Source organism: Lithobates pipiens, unplaced genomic scaffold (assembly GCF_037356315.1).
Source record: "Lithobates pipiens isolate NorthernLeopardFrog02 unplaced genomic scaffold, aLitPip1_a1.2 Scaffold_8, whole genome shotgun sequence".
Lineage (NCBI taxonomy): Eukaryota > Metazoa > Chordata > Amphibia > Anura > Ranidae > Lithobates > Lithobates pipiens.
In genome coordinates, this window is record NW_027507903.1 from 410,626,934 (window position 1) to 410,646,855 (window position 19,922).

The following is a 19,922-nucleotide window of genomic DNA, read 5'->3' on the forward strand; positions in this document are numbered from 1 at the left end:
ACTTTCCAGGTAACTGGTAGGAAGGATTCTCCATTCTGCAGATTCTTGGTTATCAACTGAGGCTCTGGCGCACCTTTGGAGACAAAAACATTGGGAAATCTAGAGCTTGGACCTTCTTGTTCCAAGCCGATAGGATACTGTTTTGCAGCAGTCTCGACTGAAACTGAGCATAACGAACGGCCTTGAATGAAGTTACCATCTTTCCCAACAACCTCATGCAAAGTCCAATAGAAGGATTCTTCTTTGCCTTGACTTCCCGAATCAGTTGCCTTATGGCACTGATCTCCGCTTGGGGTAAGAATATCCTCTTCTGGGCTGTATCTATGATCAGACCCAAGTATTTCAATCTCCTTGATGGTTTTTAAGTAAGATTTCTCTAGGTTGAGAATCCAACCTAGGTATTCCAGGTAGTTGACTGTGGTGACCATACATTGGTCTAAGTGGGCTACCGACTGATCTATCAAGAGCAGATTGTCTAGGTAAGCTAAAATAGTTATACTTTGAGCTCTTAATCTGCCTAGAGGAGGGGCCAGAACCTTTGTAAAATACTCGCAGTGCAGTAGCTAGACCAAAAGGCAGATCTAAAAACTGAAAATTTTATATCTCCAAATGTAGAGATTTCTGGTGAGGGGGAAAAAATAGGCACATGGAGGTATGCATCCTTGATGTCGATTAACGCCAGAAGTTTTCCACCTTGAAGGATCGAGACTACTGATCGGACTGACTCCATGCAAAAAGAGCGGATATTCAAAAACTGGTTTAGATCTTTGAGATCTAGAATAGGTCTGACATCTCAATTTGGTTTTGGTACCGTGAAAAGGTTTGAATGAAACCCCAATCCCTGCTCTTCCATGGGGACCACCGATATCACCTTTTGAGACAAAAGATGGACCAATGCTTGAAAGAGAGACTTTTTTCTCTGGCCTCTGGGAACGCTTGATCTGAGAAAACGAGGAGACGGGGACTCTCTGAACTCTAGGTTGTACCCTAGAGTTACTGAGGAAGCCACCCATTTGTCTTGACACTCTTTCTGCCAGACCCTTGAGAACTGCAGAAGTGAGTGAGCAGGGGGCGCCCTTTCATAAGGAGGCTTTAGTATTTTGTTTTGTAGGTTTCCTTCCCCAGTACTTCTTTTGTCCCTGGGGTTGACCCTGTTTACCTCTTGAATATGGTGGTGGAGGCTGCCGTGACTGCCTGGAGGCTGATGCTCTTGGCACTGGAGAAGAGGCTCGTTAAAATGAAATACGCTTACTACTTTTCCTAAATGGCAAAAGGGTACTTTTCCCATTAGAAATTCTTTGGAAGTATTTATCCAGATCATCCCCAAACAGCCGTTCCCTGCGAAAAGGAAAGTCAGGAGCTTTTTGCATGGCACTTCGGCTGACCAATTTTCTAACCATAGTATTCTACACATATGCACCAGCCCAAGTGGAAGGCGTGAGGCCTGGAGAACAGAATCTCTCATAGCGTCTATTACAAAACATAACGCTCCTGGTAGCTCGGCCAAATCTTGGGCCTGCTGATCAGGCATAACCTTGAGCACCTGCCTAAACTGGTCTCTCAAGGGTTGACATACACCAAATGCTGCCAGTGCAGGCTGAGTTACTGAACCTGCCAGAGAAAAAAAAATAAAAGTGTTCTTTAATAGGAATTCCAACCTGGTGACAAACCGCCGCTCAGGTGCGGTAAAAAAATGGAGAGGCGTCACCGATCATTCTGGCTTCCCCCTATTCAGGGAGAGAGCTTGTCCAGGTGGGGGGTGTTTTTTTTGGAAGAAAATCCCCCTCAATCTTACCGGGGGCCTGGGCTGCTAGCTGGAGGGAATCTGCATCTTCTGCTGACACAGCGTGATCTTTGAGGAAAGCATGACAAAGTATGTGCTCTATACAGCCCCCCAGTGGTGACTTTTAGGCTTGACTACATTTACTTTTTAAAGGAGACAATTCATAAGAAACTTAAAAATTCTTTAGAAATCTCCACTTACTTTTCCCGCTGCAGGGATTTCTGTGGTAAAACCAACAGACCCAATCTTCACCCCTCACGGTGGTCTCCACCGTCATAACCGCTATCAATTTATTTACAATGGTTTAAAAAAATAAAATAGCAAAAATTGAGCCCAACTGGTCAATGAGTGTAAAATTCCCAACAAGCTTTGTAGTAGGATTGTACAATGCAATAGAGAGCATGCAGATGTCTGGGTGCAGTGCATATACAGTGTATAGGGTCTGGGGTATGCAGCATATAGTGCAGTGTGCATTATATAGCACACTAGAGACTGCAGTGATCCAGTAGATGTAATTTACAACAGTGTATATGGAATTCAGTTATTTTTTTAATGAACAAGATAATGCACAGAGTTCAACAGTATTACCACACAAGCATGGACATGCAAGACCCCATGTTCTACCAAAATAACGACCCAGTCTCATTATCACAATTGAAATTAGAATTTTTCACTATTTCTAGACAAATCCAAGAGGTGGTATTTTTTTTATAAACACTATAGTGTGATGTATGATGAGGGCTACAGACACTTACTGTGTGATTATTGATGAGAACATCCTCCTCATATTTGGAACGCACTACTGCTTTCTCCTGTCCCTTTATAACAGTGCCATGTCTGGAATATTCCACATAGTCCTCAGTCTGTGCCAGAAGCAGCTCCACAGGTGGAGCATCAAGGTGTTCCTGACCTCCGTACTGTAAAAACAAAGAGAAAGTTATCTCAGGTCAGGGTGGCCAAATCTTTTTACTGACAAAAAATAAATAAAACAAAGTTTATGAAACACATTTTTACCAACAATCTTAAATATGACAACAAGGCCTACTATAAAGTCGAACAGTGAGTGTATAAAAAACTTAGCACAATTAAATGGTTACTTGGGTATCCTGAACCCATTATTGAGATCAAATTTTTAGCCTATTTATTTTATGTTCTGTTACACGGATTATTATACCTTGGAATTTTTTTTACTTTACTGAGCCTAAGATTTGAGGTGGAGTAGGGTTACAAGCAGCATGCTGCAAGTCAAATGGAGTATTTATCGTGATGCATATGCTGCAACAAAATAGTGCCCATTTGTGCAGCACGTTTAATGTGCTGCAGCAAAATGAGGGGTGAAGCACAAGTGTGCCGCAGTAAAATATGGCACTAAAAGTGGTAGAAGAAAAAATGTCCCACCATATGTGGTATCATTGGAGGGGGAGAGAGCAAATGAATTCAGATTTAAAAAAAATAAATAAATAAATAAATCACGCACAACAGCTTACAATTCAGGATGCACGTATGCCCCAGCTCAGCCAGCCAATCTAGAATCAACTTGTTTTGGAACTGCACGAGCTGCTGTAGGTTTTAACCAGCAGAGAAACATTTTACAGGTGCTCGTTTCCATCCTTGAACATCAAAAGGATACACTTTTTTTTTTCCCTTACTGTCCGTAAAATAATGGGTAGTTGGCAACACTGCTTTAGGCTACTTTATTTCCATTTCAATACATTTTCTGTAATAAAATGCACTTTTTAGTAATTCAGTTAAAAAGTTAGGGCTTTGCTATCAAACTGATCCAATTACTAAAACTGCAAAATGTATCAAAATATTGTCCTGTGAATGATCTAGTGCTTTAGCTAAGAACAAGTGAATCGAACTTCTCATGCACAACTTTTGCAGTACATCAGATTCCTTTGTAATTATTTGTAAGGTCTGTTATGAACACCCCAATAAACAGTAAAATGTGTGTGTGCGCATGTGTGTGTATATATATATATATATATATATATATATATATATATATATATATATATATATATATATGTATATTAGAGGTGCGCATCTTCACCGGCCTCACGATTCGATTACGATTATCATGTTAACGATTCGATTCCGCGATGCATCCCGATTACTGCGTGCGGTTTTCATGAAAAATTCAAATTCAAAATTCAAATTCAAGCAGAACTTAATTTTCTTATTTTATATGCTCTTAAAAAAAATAAGACAACACTCCCTGCATGCAGCAAAGTCTAAACCCAGCAGACAACTTAGAGGAGTTCCAAGCTCCCCCCAAAGAAAATACTAGAGGAGATGGTCATAGACTGCAGACCTAGTACAGGAGATGATCAGGGACTGCAGACATAGTACAGGAGATGATCAGAGACTGCAGACATAGTACAGGAGATGATCAGAGACTGCAGACATAGTACAGGAGATGATCAGAGACTGCAGACATAGTACAGGAGATGATCAGAGACTGCAGAAATAGTACAGGAGATGATCAGAGACTGCAGACTTGATGCGCCAAGTAGCCAGCATTGGGTTCTATTGCGCTGCTCCTGCAATGGGCGCCAAGACCAGCACTGTCAAGGACATTTTTTTTGTTACAGTGTAGTGACCAAACAAAAAAAAGCAATCAATATATGGGCTGCATAAGTGCCTTAGTGCTTACTGGATCTTGAAAGAACAGAGCGGGGGAGGGAGACAGATAGGGAGAGAAAGGGACAGTTCAGTGATCAATGTTTAATGCAAATTGCAGTTCTTACTCATTTAGGGACGAGGCTGGAAGTTCACACAGCTTGGAATGCGTATCTGCTGACTGTTCTTCATATCTCCCGTGCACACCTCCCCTCCTCCTCTCTCTCCTTCAAAGCCGATAGCTCGGGATAGGAGAGTGGACGACCGGGCAGACACAGGGGGAGAGAGGAGGAGGAGGAGGGGCAGCTGTAATCAATACATGGTTCATCTCCGTTGCTGAGAGGGGGGGGTAAACTTCTCTGGGCTGTGTGAGACGAGTGTCAGAGACACTCTGCTCAGCTGCACTCACCAGCCCCTAAATGTACAGGCTGATTCTCCTGTCCTACAGATGGGAGAAATCAGTCTGTTTTCTCAAACTGTCACTGCATGGCTCCCCCACAGTGCAGGATCTCCAGGGCTCAGTCTCAAGTTAGACTTCGGCAAACCCTGATTGTTCCGTCACTGCTATCCCACGGATGTGATGACAGCTTGTGATCTGTCTCGCAGTTCCGTGCGGCTCTGCGCCCGCCCATTGGGGAGATGAGGGGTGTCCCGTGTCCACAGCTACGAATCCTGAGGAGGGGGGAGAGCCTGGGTGGGGGCAGCATGCTAAGGTTAAATCATCCATTAGCCGAGGAACAGAGCTAGGCTGCAGCCGATCGGTGCAAAGACACTGCTATGGGGGGGAAGGGGGAGGAGCCGAAATGACATCATGCATAATCGATTACTCTGGCTCCCTGCATCATTGCCGAATCAGGAAGGGCAGAATCGCGATGCATCGATCATTTTCAACACCCCTAATATATATATATATATATATATATATTTTTTTTTTTTTTTTTTTTTTATTTATACACATCTCTTCTCAATAACAAATACTGCTCTTTCAGCATCATCCATATAAACAACATACTTTTTCCAGGATGCTCTTTTTCTGGTCTTCTTTAAAGTCCTCTTTCCTTTCTTTAAAGGATTTGCATAAAACTTCCAGTTTGGTGGGATCAGCCTGAAGGTGGACCTCTGAACCTTTTTCATAGGCTTCCCAGGCAAACACTGCAAAAGAAGAAAACATTGTCATAAATAAATAGCAACTATAGCCATTACCTATTGCGCCTATTAAATGTTGTCAAGAACAAGATTTACTATATATCATTTATTCCTCATTTTAGTAAGATCAGAAATAGAGATGGATAGAGAAATTTCTGTATTTTCCCTTTTGCAGCCAAACTGGGATGACACCTACTTTATATTGACTTGTTTCTATTCACTTGGCATAACACAGGCAATACACAAGTATAAAGTGAGTCTTCAGTTTTTTTTTTTTTACTGATGACATGCATGCTTGTCAGTCTTTTAAGCAGTATAAATAGCAGCGATTCCTTCCTGCTACGATAAAGAGGCACTACCAATAGGCAAGTTTTGTCCAAATGGCTGTCACCATAAGAAAAGGCGCAATACCTCTAATCTTCAGTAAGGGCCGACGTTGATGGGCAATCTCTTCACAAGCTGCATTTGTGAATCAAACGCAAAAGCATGTGTTTGAACGGAAAATGCAATATTTGGCAAAAGATTGTGTTTGACCTGCTTTGCCTGCGGCTCAAATGCACCTCAAAAGGACTTTCTTCATCCAAAGAGACATTGCCCGATGCAAAGCAGGTCAAATGCCACCTTTGAACTGCCAGGCATACAGCTTAAAGTGGTTGTGAACCCTCACACATACAAAGTGAACAACCTCACCTGATAGAGACCCTTTCATGACTAAGCCTATTTTTGGAATTTGGTGTTTACAAGTTAAAATCCATATTTTTTGCTAGAAAATTACTTGGAACCCCCAAACATTATATATATTTTTTTAGCAGAGACTCTAGAGAATAAAACGGCGATTGTTGCAATATTTTATGTCACACAGTATTTGCGCAAGGGTGTTTTAAACGCAACTTTTGGGGAAAAGGGACACTTTTAGGAATTAAAAAACAAAAAACAAAAACGAAACAGTAAAATTAGCCCAATTTTTTTGCATAATGTGAAAGATAATGTTATGCCGAGTAAATAGATACCAAACATGTCACACAATTTATAATTGCACGCAATCGTGGATTGACGACAAAGTATGGTACCTAAAAATCTCAATAGGCGACGCGGCAAGTTTACCAGGTTAGCGTTACAGAGGAGGTCTAGTGCTAGAATGGGGATGGCGGGCGCTTTAAAAAATTTTATTTTATTTTTTTAAATGACTAAATTGTTTAAAAAAAAAAAAAAAAAAAAAATTTGATCACTTTTATTGCTGTCACAAGGAATGTAAACATCCCTTGTGACAGTAATAGGTGGTGACAGGTACTCTTTATGGAGGGATGGGGGGTCTAAAAGACCCCCATCCCTCCTTCACACTTAAATGTATTGGCATTGGCAGCCGAGTAAACGGGAAATGGCGTCATGACGTCGCTTCCGTGTTTACTAGTAGGATACTGTAACGAAGGCGATTACGGCTTCGTTCCAGTTCCTCCCCAGCAGCCGGAGGCATCGGATGTGGAATCGGTGCTCCCGATCAGGGGGAGCACCGGTAACAGCGGCGGGAGGGGGGGGGGGGGGGGGGGGACGTCTCCTCCGGCATAACAGCCGAGCGGCTTTTAGCCACATCGGTTGTTATGGCTGGATAGGCAATTGCCCGCTGGAAAAAACGGTACCGGGATGATGCCTGCAGGTGCGGGCATCATCATCCCGGTATACCCCCGGAAGACGAGTACGCAGATCTGCGTACGCTCGGCGGGAAGGGGTTAAACAAATCCTCCTACGTAGGTTTTATTAGTTTATCTGCACTCTTCCCCTCTCTACACCCTTCCAGAAGTGCAGATTTTGTTAAAGTGGGAGTCCGCCGTTTTTTGTTATTTTTAAAAGCCAGCAGCTACAAATACTGCAGCTGCAGACTTTTAAAATAATGACACTTACCCGCCCAGCGCGCCCGCGATGTCGGCACCCGAAGCCGATCTCTCGATCGTCTCTCGGGTGCTGCCGCCGCCATCTTGGGTATGGGAATCAGGAAGTGGAGCCTTTCGGCTTCATTTCCCGGTTCCCTACTGCGCATGCTTCGTCTGTCTCAGCACAGAAGAGGGGGCAGGGAGACTGCAGTTACACTGTGTGAGAGCTAATTGGAGGAACGGCACACAACCTCCTTCACATACAGCAGCACTGTGTTGTGAATAGTCTAGCTCCGTTCTGGGCTTCCCCTTCCGACACAAATTTATCTCATGGGTCGGGAAAACATCTCAGAAGTGACTCATGCCGATAGCTGAGGAACAAATCACCAGAGAGACGCAACACTTAGAGCTTTGCAGACAGATAAGTAAAAACTACAGATATACATTATATTGCCAAAAGTATTAGGACACGTGCCTTTACACGCACATGTACTTTAAAACGGCATCCCAATCTAAAGCCCCATAGACACTATTAGCTTTTCTGCAGATTTTTGTCTTCAGATTTAACAAAATCATGTAGTGCAAGGACCTGCCTGATTGCATACAAATTGAACTCATATTATATGGTTCTGGTAAATCTGAGGACAAAATTCTGCAGAAAATCTAATAGTGTGTATTGGGCTTTAGTCAGTAGGGTTGTATATTATGTTGGCCCACCCGTTGCAGCTATAACAGCTTCAACTCTTCTAGGAATGCTGTCAACAAGGTTTAAGAGTGTCAATAGAAATGCTTGTCCATTCTTCCAGAAGTGCATTTGTGAGGTCAGGCACTGATGTGGATGAGAAGGCATGGCTTGCAGTCTCTGCTCTTATTCATCCCAAAGGTGTTCTATCAGGTTGAGGTCAGGACTCTGTGCAGGCCACTCAAGTTCCTCCAACCCAAACTCGCTCATCCATGTCTTTATGGACCTTGCCTTGTGCACTGGTCAAAATAATTTGGTGGAGGAGGGGGGGTGGATTATGGTGTGAGGGTGTTAGTTCCAATGAAGGTGTCAGCATACCAAGACATTTTAGACAATTTCAATTTCATCATCCTAACTTTGTGGGAACCGTTTGGGGATGACTACGAACACCAGTGCACAAAGCAAGGTCCATAAAGACATGGATGAGTGAGTTTTGGATGGAAAAACTTGACTGGCATGCACAGTGACCTCAAAACGTGCTTCTGGAAGACTGGTCAAACATTCCCATAGACACACTCCTAAAAATTGTAGACAGCCTGCCCAGAAGAGTTGAAGCTGTTTTAGCTGCAAAGAGTGGGCCAACTCAATATTAAACCCTACGGGCTTAGCCCTTTACACGCGGTCGGAGATTCCGATGGAATGTTTCCTATCGGACCATTTTGTCGGATATTCCGACTGTGTGTGGTCTCCATCGGACTGTTTCCGTCTGAATATCCGACAGACCAACTTTTCTAACTTGCCGGTAAAATTTTCAGACAAAATGCTCTGATCGGACATACTCCGATCATGTGTAGCCTACTCCGACGAACAAAGTGCCACGCATGCTCAGATGAAATTCCTAGACCAAAGCTATTGGCTACTAGCCTGAATGTAGTCCCGTCGTAACGAAATAACGTCATCACGTTATGTACAATCAGATTTTCCGACAACTTAGTCCGACCGTGTGTATGCAACATCACTTCCGGACCTCTTCCGTAATGAATCCGTCGGAATTACTCCGACGGATTTGGTTGTCTGAATCTCCGACCGTGTGTACAAGGGCTAAGACTGGGATGTTATTAAAGTTCATGTTCATGTAAAGGAAGGTGTCACAATACTTTTGGCAATATAGTGTATATGCTTAGTTCAAAATCCATGACGGGTTTACAACCACTGTAATTAAAGTTAAAGGGATTTTGCTAACCTGCATTTGAGGTGCCTTCTAAACACATATCAAAGCAGAAAAACAATACTCGTCAACATGAGCCCTAACATGCATAATTCTAAATTAGAATAATGACTGAAATAGAAACTTTACTTACGTTGAGTTTGTGCCATAGAAATTGTGTCTCCAGTATAACGTACAAAATTATCACCAGCATAGCTGACCCTGCAGAGAAAGTTCAGGTTTACCAATAAGAGAAAAAATGACAAAAAAAAATATAAATAAAAAAAACTGTTAAATAAAACCAACAACTTGTCCTTTATACATTTCCCAGCTAAATTGCAGCTCAACAATATAAATACGATTTTGGTCTATAAAACACTCCTGAGGCTTATTGCAGATTTCAAGTTTTTAACGTATGCCGAAGAACATTGTAAACATGATCTGCTCTAAAATTTTAATCTGCATTCTTCCTGTAAAAAAAGAAAGATTTGTCTTGCATTCATGGCAGAAAATCCAAAAAAAACTTAAATTTCTGTTTTACTAGCCTAAAAGTGCAATGTGCAATAGCACATTAAAAATCAATGTACAGTTTTCCAAACACACAGTGTGCAGCAGCTCAGTGGTGTGACCAAAAGCTCAATAACCTCTGACAGGCTAAATCTTTAGTACACAATTTAATCTCTTCACATACTCATCTGGATTCTTTCCTGCATCAGAATATGGATTTTCCCTCATGGCTCTGGTTTTGGGATCGTAGTATGCAGAGTTTGGATTCAGATTTCTTAAGTACTACAGGGATACAAGCAAAAATATTAAGATCAAAATACTAAAGCATACAAATAAAACAGGGTTGCTGCTCAGTTTTCGAAACGCTCAGATTTTACCTTGGCAGTATCTTCACGAATACGCAGGTTTCTGACTGTAATTCGTCTCTTAGAATCAAAGTTCTGTCCTGGCATATCAATATCATCTGCGTATTTATCTTCATCCTCATCTTCACTGTTGCGGTCTCTGTCCTAAAAAGTGTGATAGAAAAATTATTAGGACCAAGCTATCAACATCATGGATATACGGAGTATCTAACATTTGGAGTCATATTACTCTTACATTTGATTATATAACTCTTTTTAGATATACAGGAATCTAAAACAGAAGCTCCACTCAAAATCATTTTTTTAAGATACCACCATCTAGCCATATAATCTTTTCCTGCACTCCGCCCTGGATTCTGTCCCTTTTCCCCGATACTATGACTGCGTTATCTCAACTTTTTAAGTTGCTTACAACCAACTAAAGAGAAGCTTGTACACACTGGCACGTTTTGGGTATCCCAGCATTGAAATATACAGAATTTCTACTATTACAAAATGCTATGAAAGCTGTATTTCTCAAAGTGGAGACACAACTAGGGCTGCAACTAACGATTATTTTCATAATCGATTAATCGGATAAAATTATATAAAAAAAATTAAATAAATAAAAAACACGTAATATGCCATTTTTCCATTTATTTAAAAGTAATAATGAAAAAACTGAGTGCAAGGGTCCTTTCACACAGGGCGGATTAGTGCTGATCCGCCCCGTGGATATCCGCTTGCTCAGCAGAGATCGCCGTATCGATCTCCGCTGAGCAGGAAGATGACAGGTTTGTCTCTGCACACTGCGCAGGGACGGACCTGTCACAGCGCCGCTCTCCCCTATGGGAGATCAGGCGACGACGGACCGTAGTATCTGTCGTCACCCGATCCAATGACGGATGGAAAAATAGCTTTTTCCTCCGTCACACTTTTTCGGATCGGAGCGGATGTCAGCGGACGTGTCACCGCTGACATACGACGTTTCATAGACCTCTATGGAGCATCCGTTCAGGTCCACCTGAAAAAGCTGACAGGCGGACCTGAACGGATCGTCCGTGTGAAAGGGGCCTTAAAACTCAAACTGCAGAATAAAACACCAATGATGGAGTAACACTATCTCTCCCCCCCCCTCCCCCAATAAAACGCAGCTTATTACAAACATAAAAACATAGTCAGCATATCACTGATGATTTGCGCCAAGCTCACCACCGATCAAAGTTCCTCCAAACAGACCGCTGTGATGAGTCCCGGGATGACGCCTAAATCATCAGGGATATGCTTGTAATAAGCTGCATTTTATTGGGGGAGATAGTGTTATACCTTTTATTTAAATAAACAATGTGGCTGTGCCGAGCAAGTGGAAAGGTTTAGATAGGATTAAATAACTAACTACTATCTAATAGATAGTAGTTAGTTATTAGGTTAGATTTGTTGTAAATTTTTCTGCGACCCATGAAAAAAAAAAACTAACCCCGTCACTCCGGTGCGGCTCCGTCACTGAAACAGCTGACGGCGGCCCTTTACCACGCATGCGCCACTTCAATGCTATTAACAGCACATGTGCAGGATATTTCTTTAGTGGTGGAGAAAAATTATGGACTCAAGCGGGCGGAGACTTGCGGGCGGGCGGAGCTGGACAGATGGTTAGAACATCAGCAGCAGCCCCGCCCACCCCACTAACATGCCCCTGAATCGCGCATGCGTGGAATATTTGTTTACCGGTCGAGAAAAATTATGGACGCAAGCTGCTATTAACAGCGCATGCGCAGGATATTTATTTAGCGGTCGAGAAAAATTATGGACTCAAGCGGGCGGAGACTTGCTGGGAGGGAGAGATAGAGCGGAGCTTGGAGAGGGGGGTGGGGCCCCGTGCATAGCACTGACTACATGTACAGTACTTTCTGGGCACAGTGAGGCATATTTATTGGCAGAACAATGTACTGTACATGTAGTAAATATTCTCTAACTTCCTGTCCTTGGAATCACAGTCAGAAAATAAAGAGAAACCCTCCTCTACAAGTGCACATCGCAATTAAAACCTGACAAAGCCGAAGTGCTACTTTAAATAGGATGTTTGGAGTAGCATAAAGGAAAGACAACAAATAAAACTATGCCAAACACAATTTTGGCCACACTGCTCAGGTGCCAATACAAAAACAGGCACACTATCAATAGGATTACAAATTCATATTCAATTTAATAGTCATAAGCAGGAGATGAGACTGTTTGGAAGTGATTGTAAACAGCACGCTTTTCAGTGCAAATACATTTAAAGTCTAATATTTGCATATATATTATATATATCTGCTCCTAAGCCCAATATTAAGGGTACCTATCCCTGAATGTAAGAGAAGGAGGTGACGTTTGTGCCCGGCCACATCAGAAATTACGTCGACCTGTGTGCCGCACCAGAACTGACATCACCCGTGGCCCGGACCGGCACAGGGAGATATCTGCGGGGATATTTTGAGACCTGTGTCTCATTCGGTGGGGAAATGATGTACACCTGCCCCACACCAATTTTCAGGTGTGGTACAATTGCTGGTTAGGGTGGTATTGGCTGCCCCAGTTCATGTGACATCTCATATGGGCTGCTGCCAGACATCTTTTCATTCCCCTTTTTTCTTGAGGAGTAGGATTCCAAATTGCTATCTCAGGATCCAAACATCAGTCTAGGATTTTTTAAAAGGTGAGTATTTCAGATATAAAGTAAGTGGATTCTACCAGACTAAATCATCAACTTGTTTCCAGTATCTTGCCCAATTCAAAAGTGAGATTTCTCCGACAGAGTTCCCCACATTCAATGTGCAAGCAAGCACAGCAGAGACCCCAGGGGAGAGATCTCAGCTCTACAAGGCACAGAAAGTAAAGTCAAGTCAAACTTTATTGTCATTCTACTACACGTAAGAACATACAGTAGAACGAAATGTATCTCACAGGGCCACGGTGCTACATACAAATTAAACATAACTAAATAAATATATATAATATATACAGAGAATAAAAACACCAATAAAAGAAAACCTATACACATCTGGGAACCACCTAACTGTACATATACTATGTGTTTCTAAAAGTCTTTGTAGCAGCAAGTGTTTATAAAAGTTTCATAGTTATAGTTTCATAGTTAGCAAGGTTGAATAAAGACACCAGTCCATCCAGTTCAACCTGAGTGAGTGGCTACAATTGTGCTTATCCCTGTACATTGGACACTCATATCAGTCCCTACCCTCAATGAGCCCACAATCCAAGGTCCCCATTCATATACTAAGGCCAATTTTGGACAGAAGCCAATTAACCTACCTGCATGTCTTTGGATTGTGGGAGGAAACTGGAGTACCCGGAGGAAACCCACGCAGGCACAGGGAGAACATGCAAGCTCCAAGCAGGTAGTGTCGTGGTGGGGATATGAACCAGTGACCTTCTTACTGCTAGGTGAGAGTGCTAACCACTACACCACTGTGCCGCTCACAAGTGTCTAATGCATATTCAAGATTAAAAAGGAGGGGACGTGAGACGTTCCTGGTAACAATTTATAGGTTGCAGAAGAGGTTTCAAAGAGGATTGGAGGGCTCTCACAGCCTGGGGGGGGGGGGGGGGGGGGAAATAATAAAAAAATAAAAAAAACTGTTGAGCAGTCTGACAGTCCTGGTTTTGATACTTCGGTACCTTCTACCATATGGCAGGAAGCCAAAAGCAGGAATCTTGTCAGATCTGCTCAAAAGCTGAAAGATCTGTTGCTCGTGCAATAACTCTTCATTATGTAACTTTTCCTTGAAGTTAAAATACATCCTTCATGGGGCTATGTGCGCCATAAAGATAATGCAAGTTTAATATGATTGTGACATGGTCAAAGTATACATATCCAAGGAGGGGGAAAAAAAAAAAAAAAGCTTACGGTTTGAGCATTCTGTTCCTCTTCTCCCCACTGGTGTCTTGGTGAGCTCTGGAGTAAAGAAAGTAAGATGGGTGAAAAAGGAAACAGAGTACAGCTTAGTGAAGAGTCAGACCATTACCCTATTGAGGCAAGTAAACAAGATAGTATTTATAGGGGTAAAAGAGGTTTCAGCCATGACCCTTATGACTTGTGAGTCTAGATGACCTCTTATGTTGCTGTGCATGCAGAAGAATCCAGGATCATCACTTTTGAAGGGTATATGCCACTGACAGCCACGATCCATGAATACATTTTTTACCAGGACCCAAGAGATGTCCAAGACACCACAGCAATTCTTTTAGTTAAACTGTCTAATAAACCAGCCTGTAGACAGCAATGTTATAAAGGACATCTATGTGTTCAGAAAAACCTAATTGGTGGAAAAGGTCAACAGAATAGGACTTTCACCCGCACACTGCATCTATAAGAAGATTCACCACCTTTCAGAGTGTAATACACACATTTCAACATCATGATAATTGAGACCTATGGTGTATGGTGGAATACAGGTGTGATAATACATAGTAAAAAATTGATTCAAAAGGTGTAATTATTTGCTACTGTCAGAGAAATAAGTAAAAACATTAAAGTGTAGATCTTTTAAATTTGTCACACACACCCCACACATACAACTAACTGAAAACCTGGATAACATTAAAGCCCAACTCTAGCTAGTTTTTGACAGAAGGGGGAAGGGTTACGTTTATACAGTACTGCCATCTGTGTGTCCATTGAAGAGAATTCCACTCACTTCTGTCCTTGTGATACCCTGAATTCTAGACATGGAGGTGGTGGAAAGCTCTCCGATGTAGAGAGAGCAACCAAATATTTAGTAAAAAGGTTAGAATCTCTGTACGGTATTTACTGTGTCTTTCTGATTCCTATTTCCCCTAATTTCTTGTCCTAGTAAAAGGAAGTGAGGTTACATTTTCCCAGAAGAGTCAGACTGCAATAAAAACTTGATAGAAATTCAAACCTTTCTTCCTAAAAATAGATAAAAAAAAAAAAAAAAAAAAAAAAACCTGACTAATAGATTAGCGACTTTATTGGTTGAACTGGGTGGACGCGTGTCTTTTTTTAACCAGACTAAGGCCCCATGCACACGAGACGCAGTTAAACGCGCGTTCAGATGCAGTTGGACAGTTTTTTCAACTGCCCCTGAACTCATTCAATGTTATCCTATGTGTCCATGCACACAGTCTCGTTTTTTTCCGTTTTTATGCAGTTGCGTTTAGTCTCGTTTTTCCAGAAGCAAAAAAATGCGTTCAGAAACAAAACTTTCCACGTTTCAGACGCAAAACGCGGCAAAACGCGGTAAAACGCGGCAAAACGCCGCTACCGCGTCTAGCTGCGTTTGCGTTTATATGCGTTTTTAAAGGTGACCTTTTTTTTTACATTAAAAATCTCAAAAATGATTGCAAATGATGAAAAACCATTAGAAAAATATTTTAAACAATTGCAATTGCAAGTGGACAATCCACAACTTGTGGCAAGTGACATGGCAGGTGGCAAGTGACGTGGCAAGTGGACAATCCACAACTTGTGGCAAGTGACATGGCAGGTGGCAAGTGATGTGGCAAGTGGACAATCCACAACTTGTGGCAAGTGACGTGGCAGGTGAAGTGGCAAGTGACGTGGAAAGTGGACAATCCACAACTTGTGGCAGGTGACGTGGCAAGTGACCTGGCAGGTGACGCGGCAAGTGACCTGGCAGGTGACGTGGCAAGTGGAAAATCAACAACTTGTGGCAGGTGACTGGCATGTGACGTGGCAAGTGGACAATCCATAACTTGTGGCATGTGACGTGGCAAGTGACGTGGCAAGTGGACAATCCACTTGTGGCAGGGGATGTGGCAAGTGACGTGGCGAGTGGACAATCCACAACTTGTGTCAGGTGACGTGGCAAGTGGACAATCCACAACTTGTGGCAGGTGATGTGGCAAGTGGACAATCCACTTGTGGCAGGTGACGTGGCAGGGGACGTGGCAAGGGATGTGGCAAGTGGACAATCCACAACTTGTGGCAGGTGATGTGGCAAGTGGACAATCCACTTGTGGCAGGTGACGTGGCAGGGGACGTGGCAAGGGACGTGGCAAGTGGGCAATCCACAACTTGTGGCAGGTGATGTGGCAAGTGATGTGGCAGGTGATGTAACAAGTGGACAATCCACATCTTGTGGCAAGTGACGTGGCAGCTGACGTGGCAAGTGACGTGGCAAGTGGACAATCCAAAACTTGTGGCAGGTGACGTGGCAAGTGACGTGGCAGGTGACGTGGCAAGTGACGTGGCAAGTGACGTGGCAAGTGACGTGGCAAGTGACGTGGCAAGTGACGTGGCAAGTGACGTGGCAAGTGGACAATCCACATCTCGTGGCAAGTGACGTGGCAGGTGATGTGGCAAGTGACGTGGCAAGTGGACAATCCACAACTTGTGGCAGGTGACGTGGCAGGTAATGTGGCAAGTGATGTGGCAGGTGATGTGACAAGTGGACAATTCACATCTTGTGGCAAGTGACGTGGCAAGTGGACAATCCACAACTTGTGGCAGGTGACGTGGCAGGTGACGTGGCAAGTGGACAATCCACTTGTGGCAGGTGACGTGGCAAGGGACGTGGCAAGTGGACAATCCACAACTTGTGCCAGGTGATGTGGCAAGTGATGTGGCAAGTGGACAATCCACTTGTGGCAGGTGACGTGGCAGGGGACGTGGCAAGTGGACAATCCACAACTTGTGGCAGGTGATGTGGCAGGTGATGTGACAAGTGGACAATCCACATCTTGTGGCAAGTGACGTGGCAGCTGACGTGGCAAGTGACGTGGCAAGTGGAAAATCCAAAACTTGTGGCAGGTGACGTGGCAAGTGACGTGGCAGGTGACGTGGCAAGTGGACAATCCACATCTCGTGGCAAGTGACGTGGCAGGTGATGTGGCAAGTGACGTGGCAAGTGGACAATTCACAACTTGTGGCAGGTGACGTGGCAGGTGATGTGGCAAGTGATGTGGCAGGTGATGTGGCAGGTGATGTGACAAGTGGACAATCCACATCTTGTGGCAAGTTACGTGGCAGCTGACGTGGCAAGTGACGTGGCAAGTGGACAATCCAAAACTTGTGGCAGGTGACGTGGCAAGTGACGTGGCAAGTGGACAATCCACAACTTGTGGCAGGTGACGTGGCAGGCGACGTGGCAGGTGATGTGGCAGGTGACGTGGCAAGTAGACAATCCACAACTTGTGGCAGGTGATGTGGCAAGTGACGTGGCAGGTGATGTGGCAAGTCACGTGGAAAGTGGACAATCCACAACTTGTGGCAGGTGATGTGGCTGGTGACGTGGCAAGTGGACAATCCACAACTTGTGGCAGGTGATGTGGCAAGTGATGTGGCAAGTGGACAATCCACTTGTGGCAGGTGACGTGGCAGGGGACGTGGCAAGGGATGTGGCAAGTGGACAATCCACAACTTGTGGCAGGTGATGTGGCAAGTGGACAATCCACTTGTGGCAGGTGACGTGGCAGGGGACGTGGCAAGGGACGTGGCAAGTGGGCAATCCACAACTTGTGGCAGGTGATGTGGCAAGTGATGTGGCAGGTGATGTAACAAGTGGACAATCCACATCTTGTGGCAAGTGACGTGGCAGCTGACGTGGCAAGTGACGTGGCAAGTGGACAATCCAAAACTTGTGGCAGGTGACGTGGCAAGTGACGTGGCAGGTGACGTGGCAAGTGACGTGGCAAGTGACGTGGCAAGTGACGTGGCAAGTGACGTGGCAAGTGGACAATCCACATCTCGTGGCAAGTGACGTGGCAGGTGATGTGGCAAGTGACGTGGCAAGTGGACAATCCACAACTTGTGGCAGGTGACGTGGCAGGTAATGTGGCAAGTGATGTGGCAGGTGATGTGACAAGTGGACAATTCACATCTTGTGGCAAGTGACGTGGCAAGTGACGTGGCAAGTGGACAATCCACAACTTGTGGCAGGTGACGTGGCAAGTGGACAATCCACTTGTGGCAGGTGACGTGGCAAGGGACGTGGCAAGTGGACAATCCACAACTTGTGCCAGGTGATGTGGCAAGTGATGTGGCAAGTGGACAATCCACTTGTGGCAGGTGACGTGGCAGGGGACGTGGCAAGTGGACAATCCACAACTTGTGGCAGGTGATGTGGCAGGTGATGTGACAAGTGGACAATCCACATCTTGTGGCAAGTGACGTGGCAGCTGACGTGGCAAGTGACGTGGCAAGTGGAAAATCCAAAACTTGTGGCAGGTGACGTGGCAAGTGACGTGGCAGGTGACGTGGCAAGTGACGTGGCAAGTGGACAATCCACATCTCGTGGCAAGTGACGTGGCAGGTGATGTGGCAAGTGACGTGGCAAGTGGACAATTCACAACTTGTGGCAGGTGATGTGGCAAGTGATGTGGCAGGTGATGTGGCAGGTGATGTGGCAGGTGATGTGACAAGTGGACAATCCACATCTTGTGGCAAGTTACGTGGCAGCTGACGTGGCAAGTGACGTGGCAAGTGGACAATCCAAAACTTGTGGCAGGTGACGTGGCAAGTGACGTGGCAAGTGGACAATCCACAACTTGTGGCAGGTGACGTGGCAGGCGACGTGGCAGGTGATGTGGCAGGTGACGTGGCAAGTAGACAATCCACAACTTGTGGCAGGTGATGTGGCAGGTGACGTGGCAGGTGATGTGGCAAGTCACGTGGAAAGTGGACAATCCACAACTTGTGGCAGGTGATGTGGCTGGTGACGTGGCAAGTGGACAATCCACAGCTTGTGGCAGGTGGCATGGCAGATGACGTGGAAAGTGGACAATCCACATCTCGTGGCAAGTGACGTGGCAGGTGATGTGGCAAGTGACGTGGCAAGTGGACAATCCACAACTTGTGGCAGGTGATGTGGCAAGTGGACAATCCCCAACTTGTGGCAAGTGACGTGGCAAGTGGACAATCCAAAACTTGTGGCAGGTGACGTGGCAAGTGACGTGGCAGGTGATGTGGCAAGTCACGTGGCAAGTGGACAATCCACAACTTGTGGCAGGTGACGTGGCAAGTGACGTGGCAGGTGATGTGGCAAGTGACGTGGCAAGTAGACAATCCACAACTTGTGGCAGGTGATGTGGCAAGTGACGTGGCAGGTGATGTGGCAAGTCACGTGGCAAGTGGACAATCCACAACTTGTGGCAGGTGATGTGGCTGGTGACATGGCAAGTGGACAGTCCACAGCTTGTGGCAGGTGGCATGGCAGATGACGTGGAAAGTGGACAATCCACATCTCGTGGCAAGTGACGTGGCAGGTGATGTGGCAAGTGACGTGGCAAGTGGACAATCCACAACTTGTGGCAGGTGATGTGGCAAGTGGACAATCCCCAACTTGTGGCAAGTGACGTGGCAAGTGACGTGGCAAGTGGACAATCCAAAACTTGTGGCAGGTGACGTGGCAAGTGACGTGGCAGGTGATGTGGCAAGTCACGTGGCAAGTGGACAATCCACAACTTGTGGCAGGTGACGTGGCAGTTGGACAATCCACAACTTGTGGCAGATGACATGGCAAGTGACGTGGCAGGTGATGTGGCAAGTGACGTGGCAAGTGGACAATCCACAACTTGTGGCAGGTGCCGTGGCAAGTGACACGCTAAATACAAGTACACTGCAGCTCTCACAGCTGCTGCTACTCACTCTGGTCTCACAAAATTGCTGAAATAGTTAATTTTTGAGCTGGGGAGGGTCTATGATGTTAGCTTAACTAAACGCTTCTAGACGCAAACACGGTAAACGCGGTAAAAATCGCGGCAAAACGCGCGTTTCTAAACGCCG

At 44.7% G+C, this 19,922-nt stretch overlaps 1 protein-coding gene across 1 annotated transcript in view; it reads right to left on the bottom strand.

Moving 5' to 3' along the window:
* SLU7 (spliceosome associated SLU7) overlaps window positions 1-19,922 on the bottom strand; it is a 53,784-nt gene that overhangs the window by 13,146 nt on the left and 20,716 nt on the right. Inside the window, exons 7-12 of the mRNA XM_077474127.1 lie at window positions 14,064-14,111; window positions 10,193-10,324; window positions 10,000-10,097; window positions 9,463-9,530; window positions 5,418-5,557; window positions 2,539-2,700 (exon numbers count right to left, since the gene is read on the bottom strand). Coding sequence (XP_077330253.1) covers window positions 2,539-2,700; window positions 5,418-5,557; window positions 9,463-9,530; window positions 10,000-10,097; window positions 10,193-10,324; window positions 14,064-14,111 — 648 coding nt within the window. The remainder of the gene's footprint in view (window positions 1-2,538; window positions 2,701-5,417; window positions 5,558-9,462; window positions 9,531-9,999; window positions 10,098-10,192; window positions 10,325-14,063; window positions 14,112-19,922) is intronic.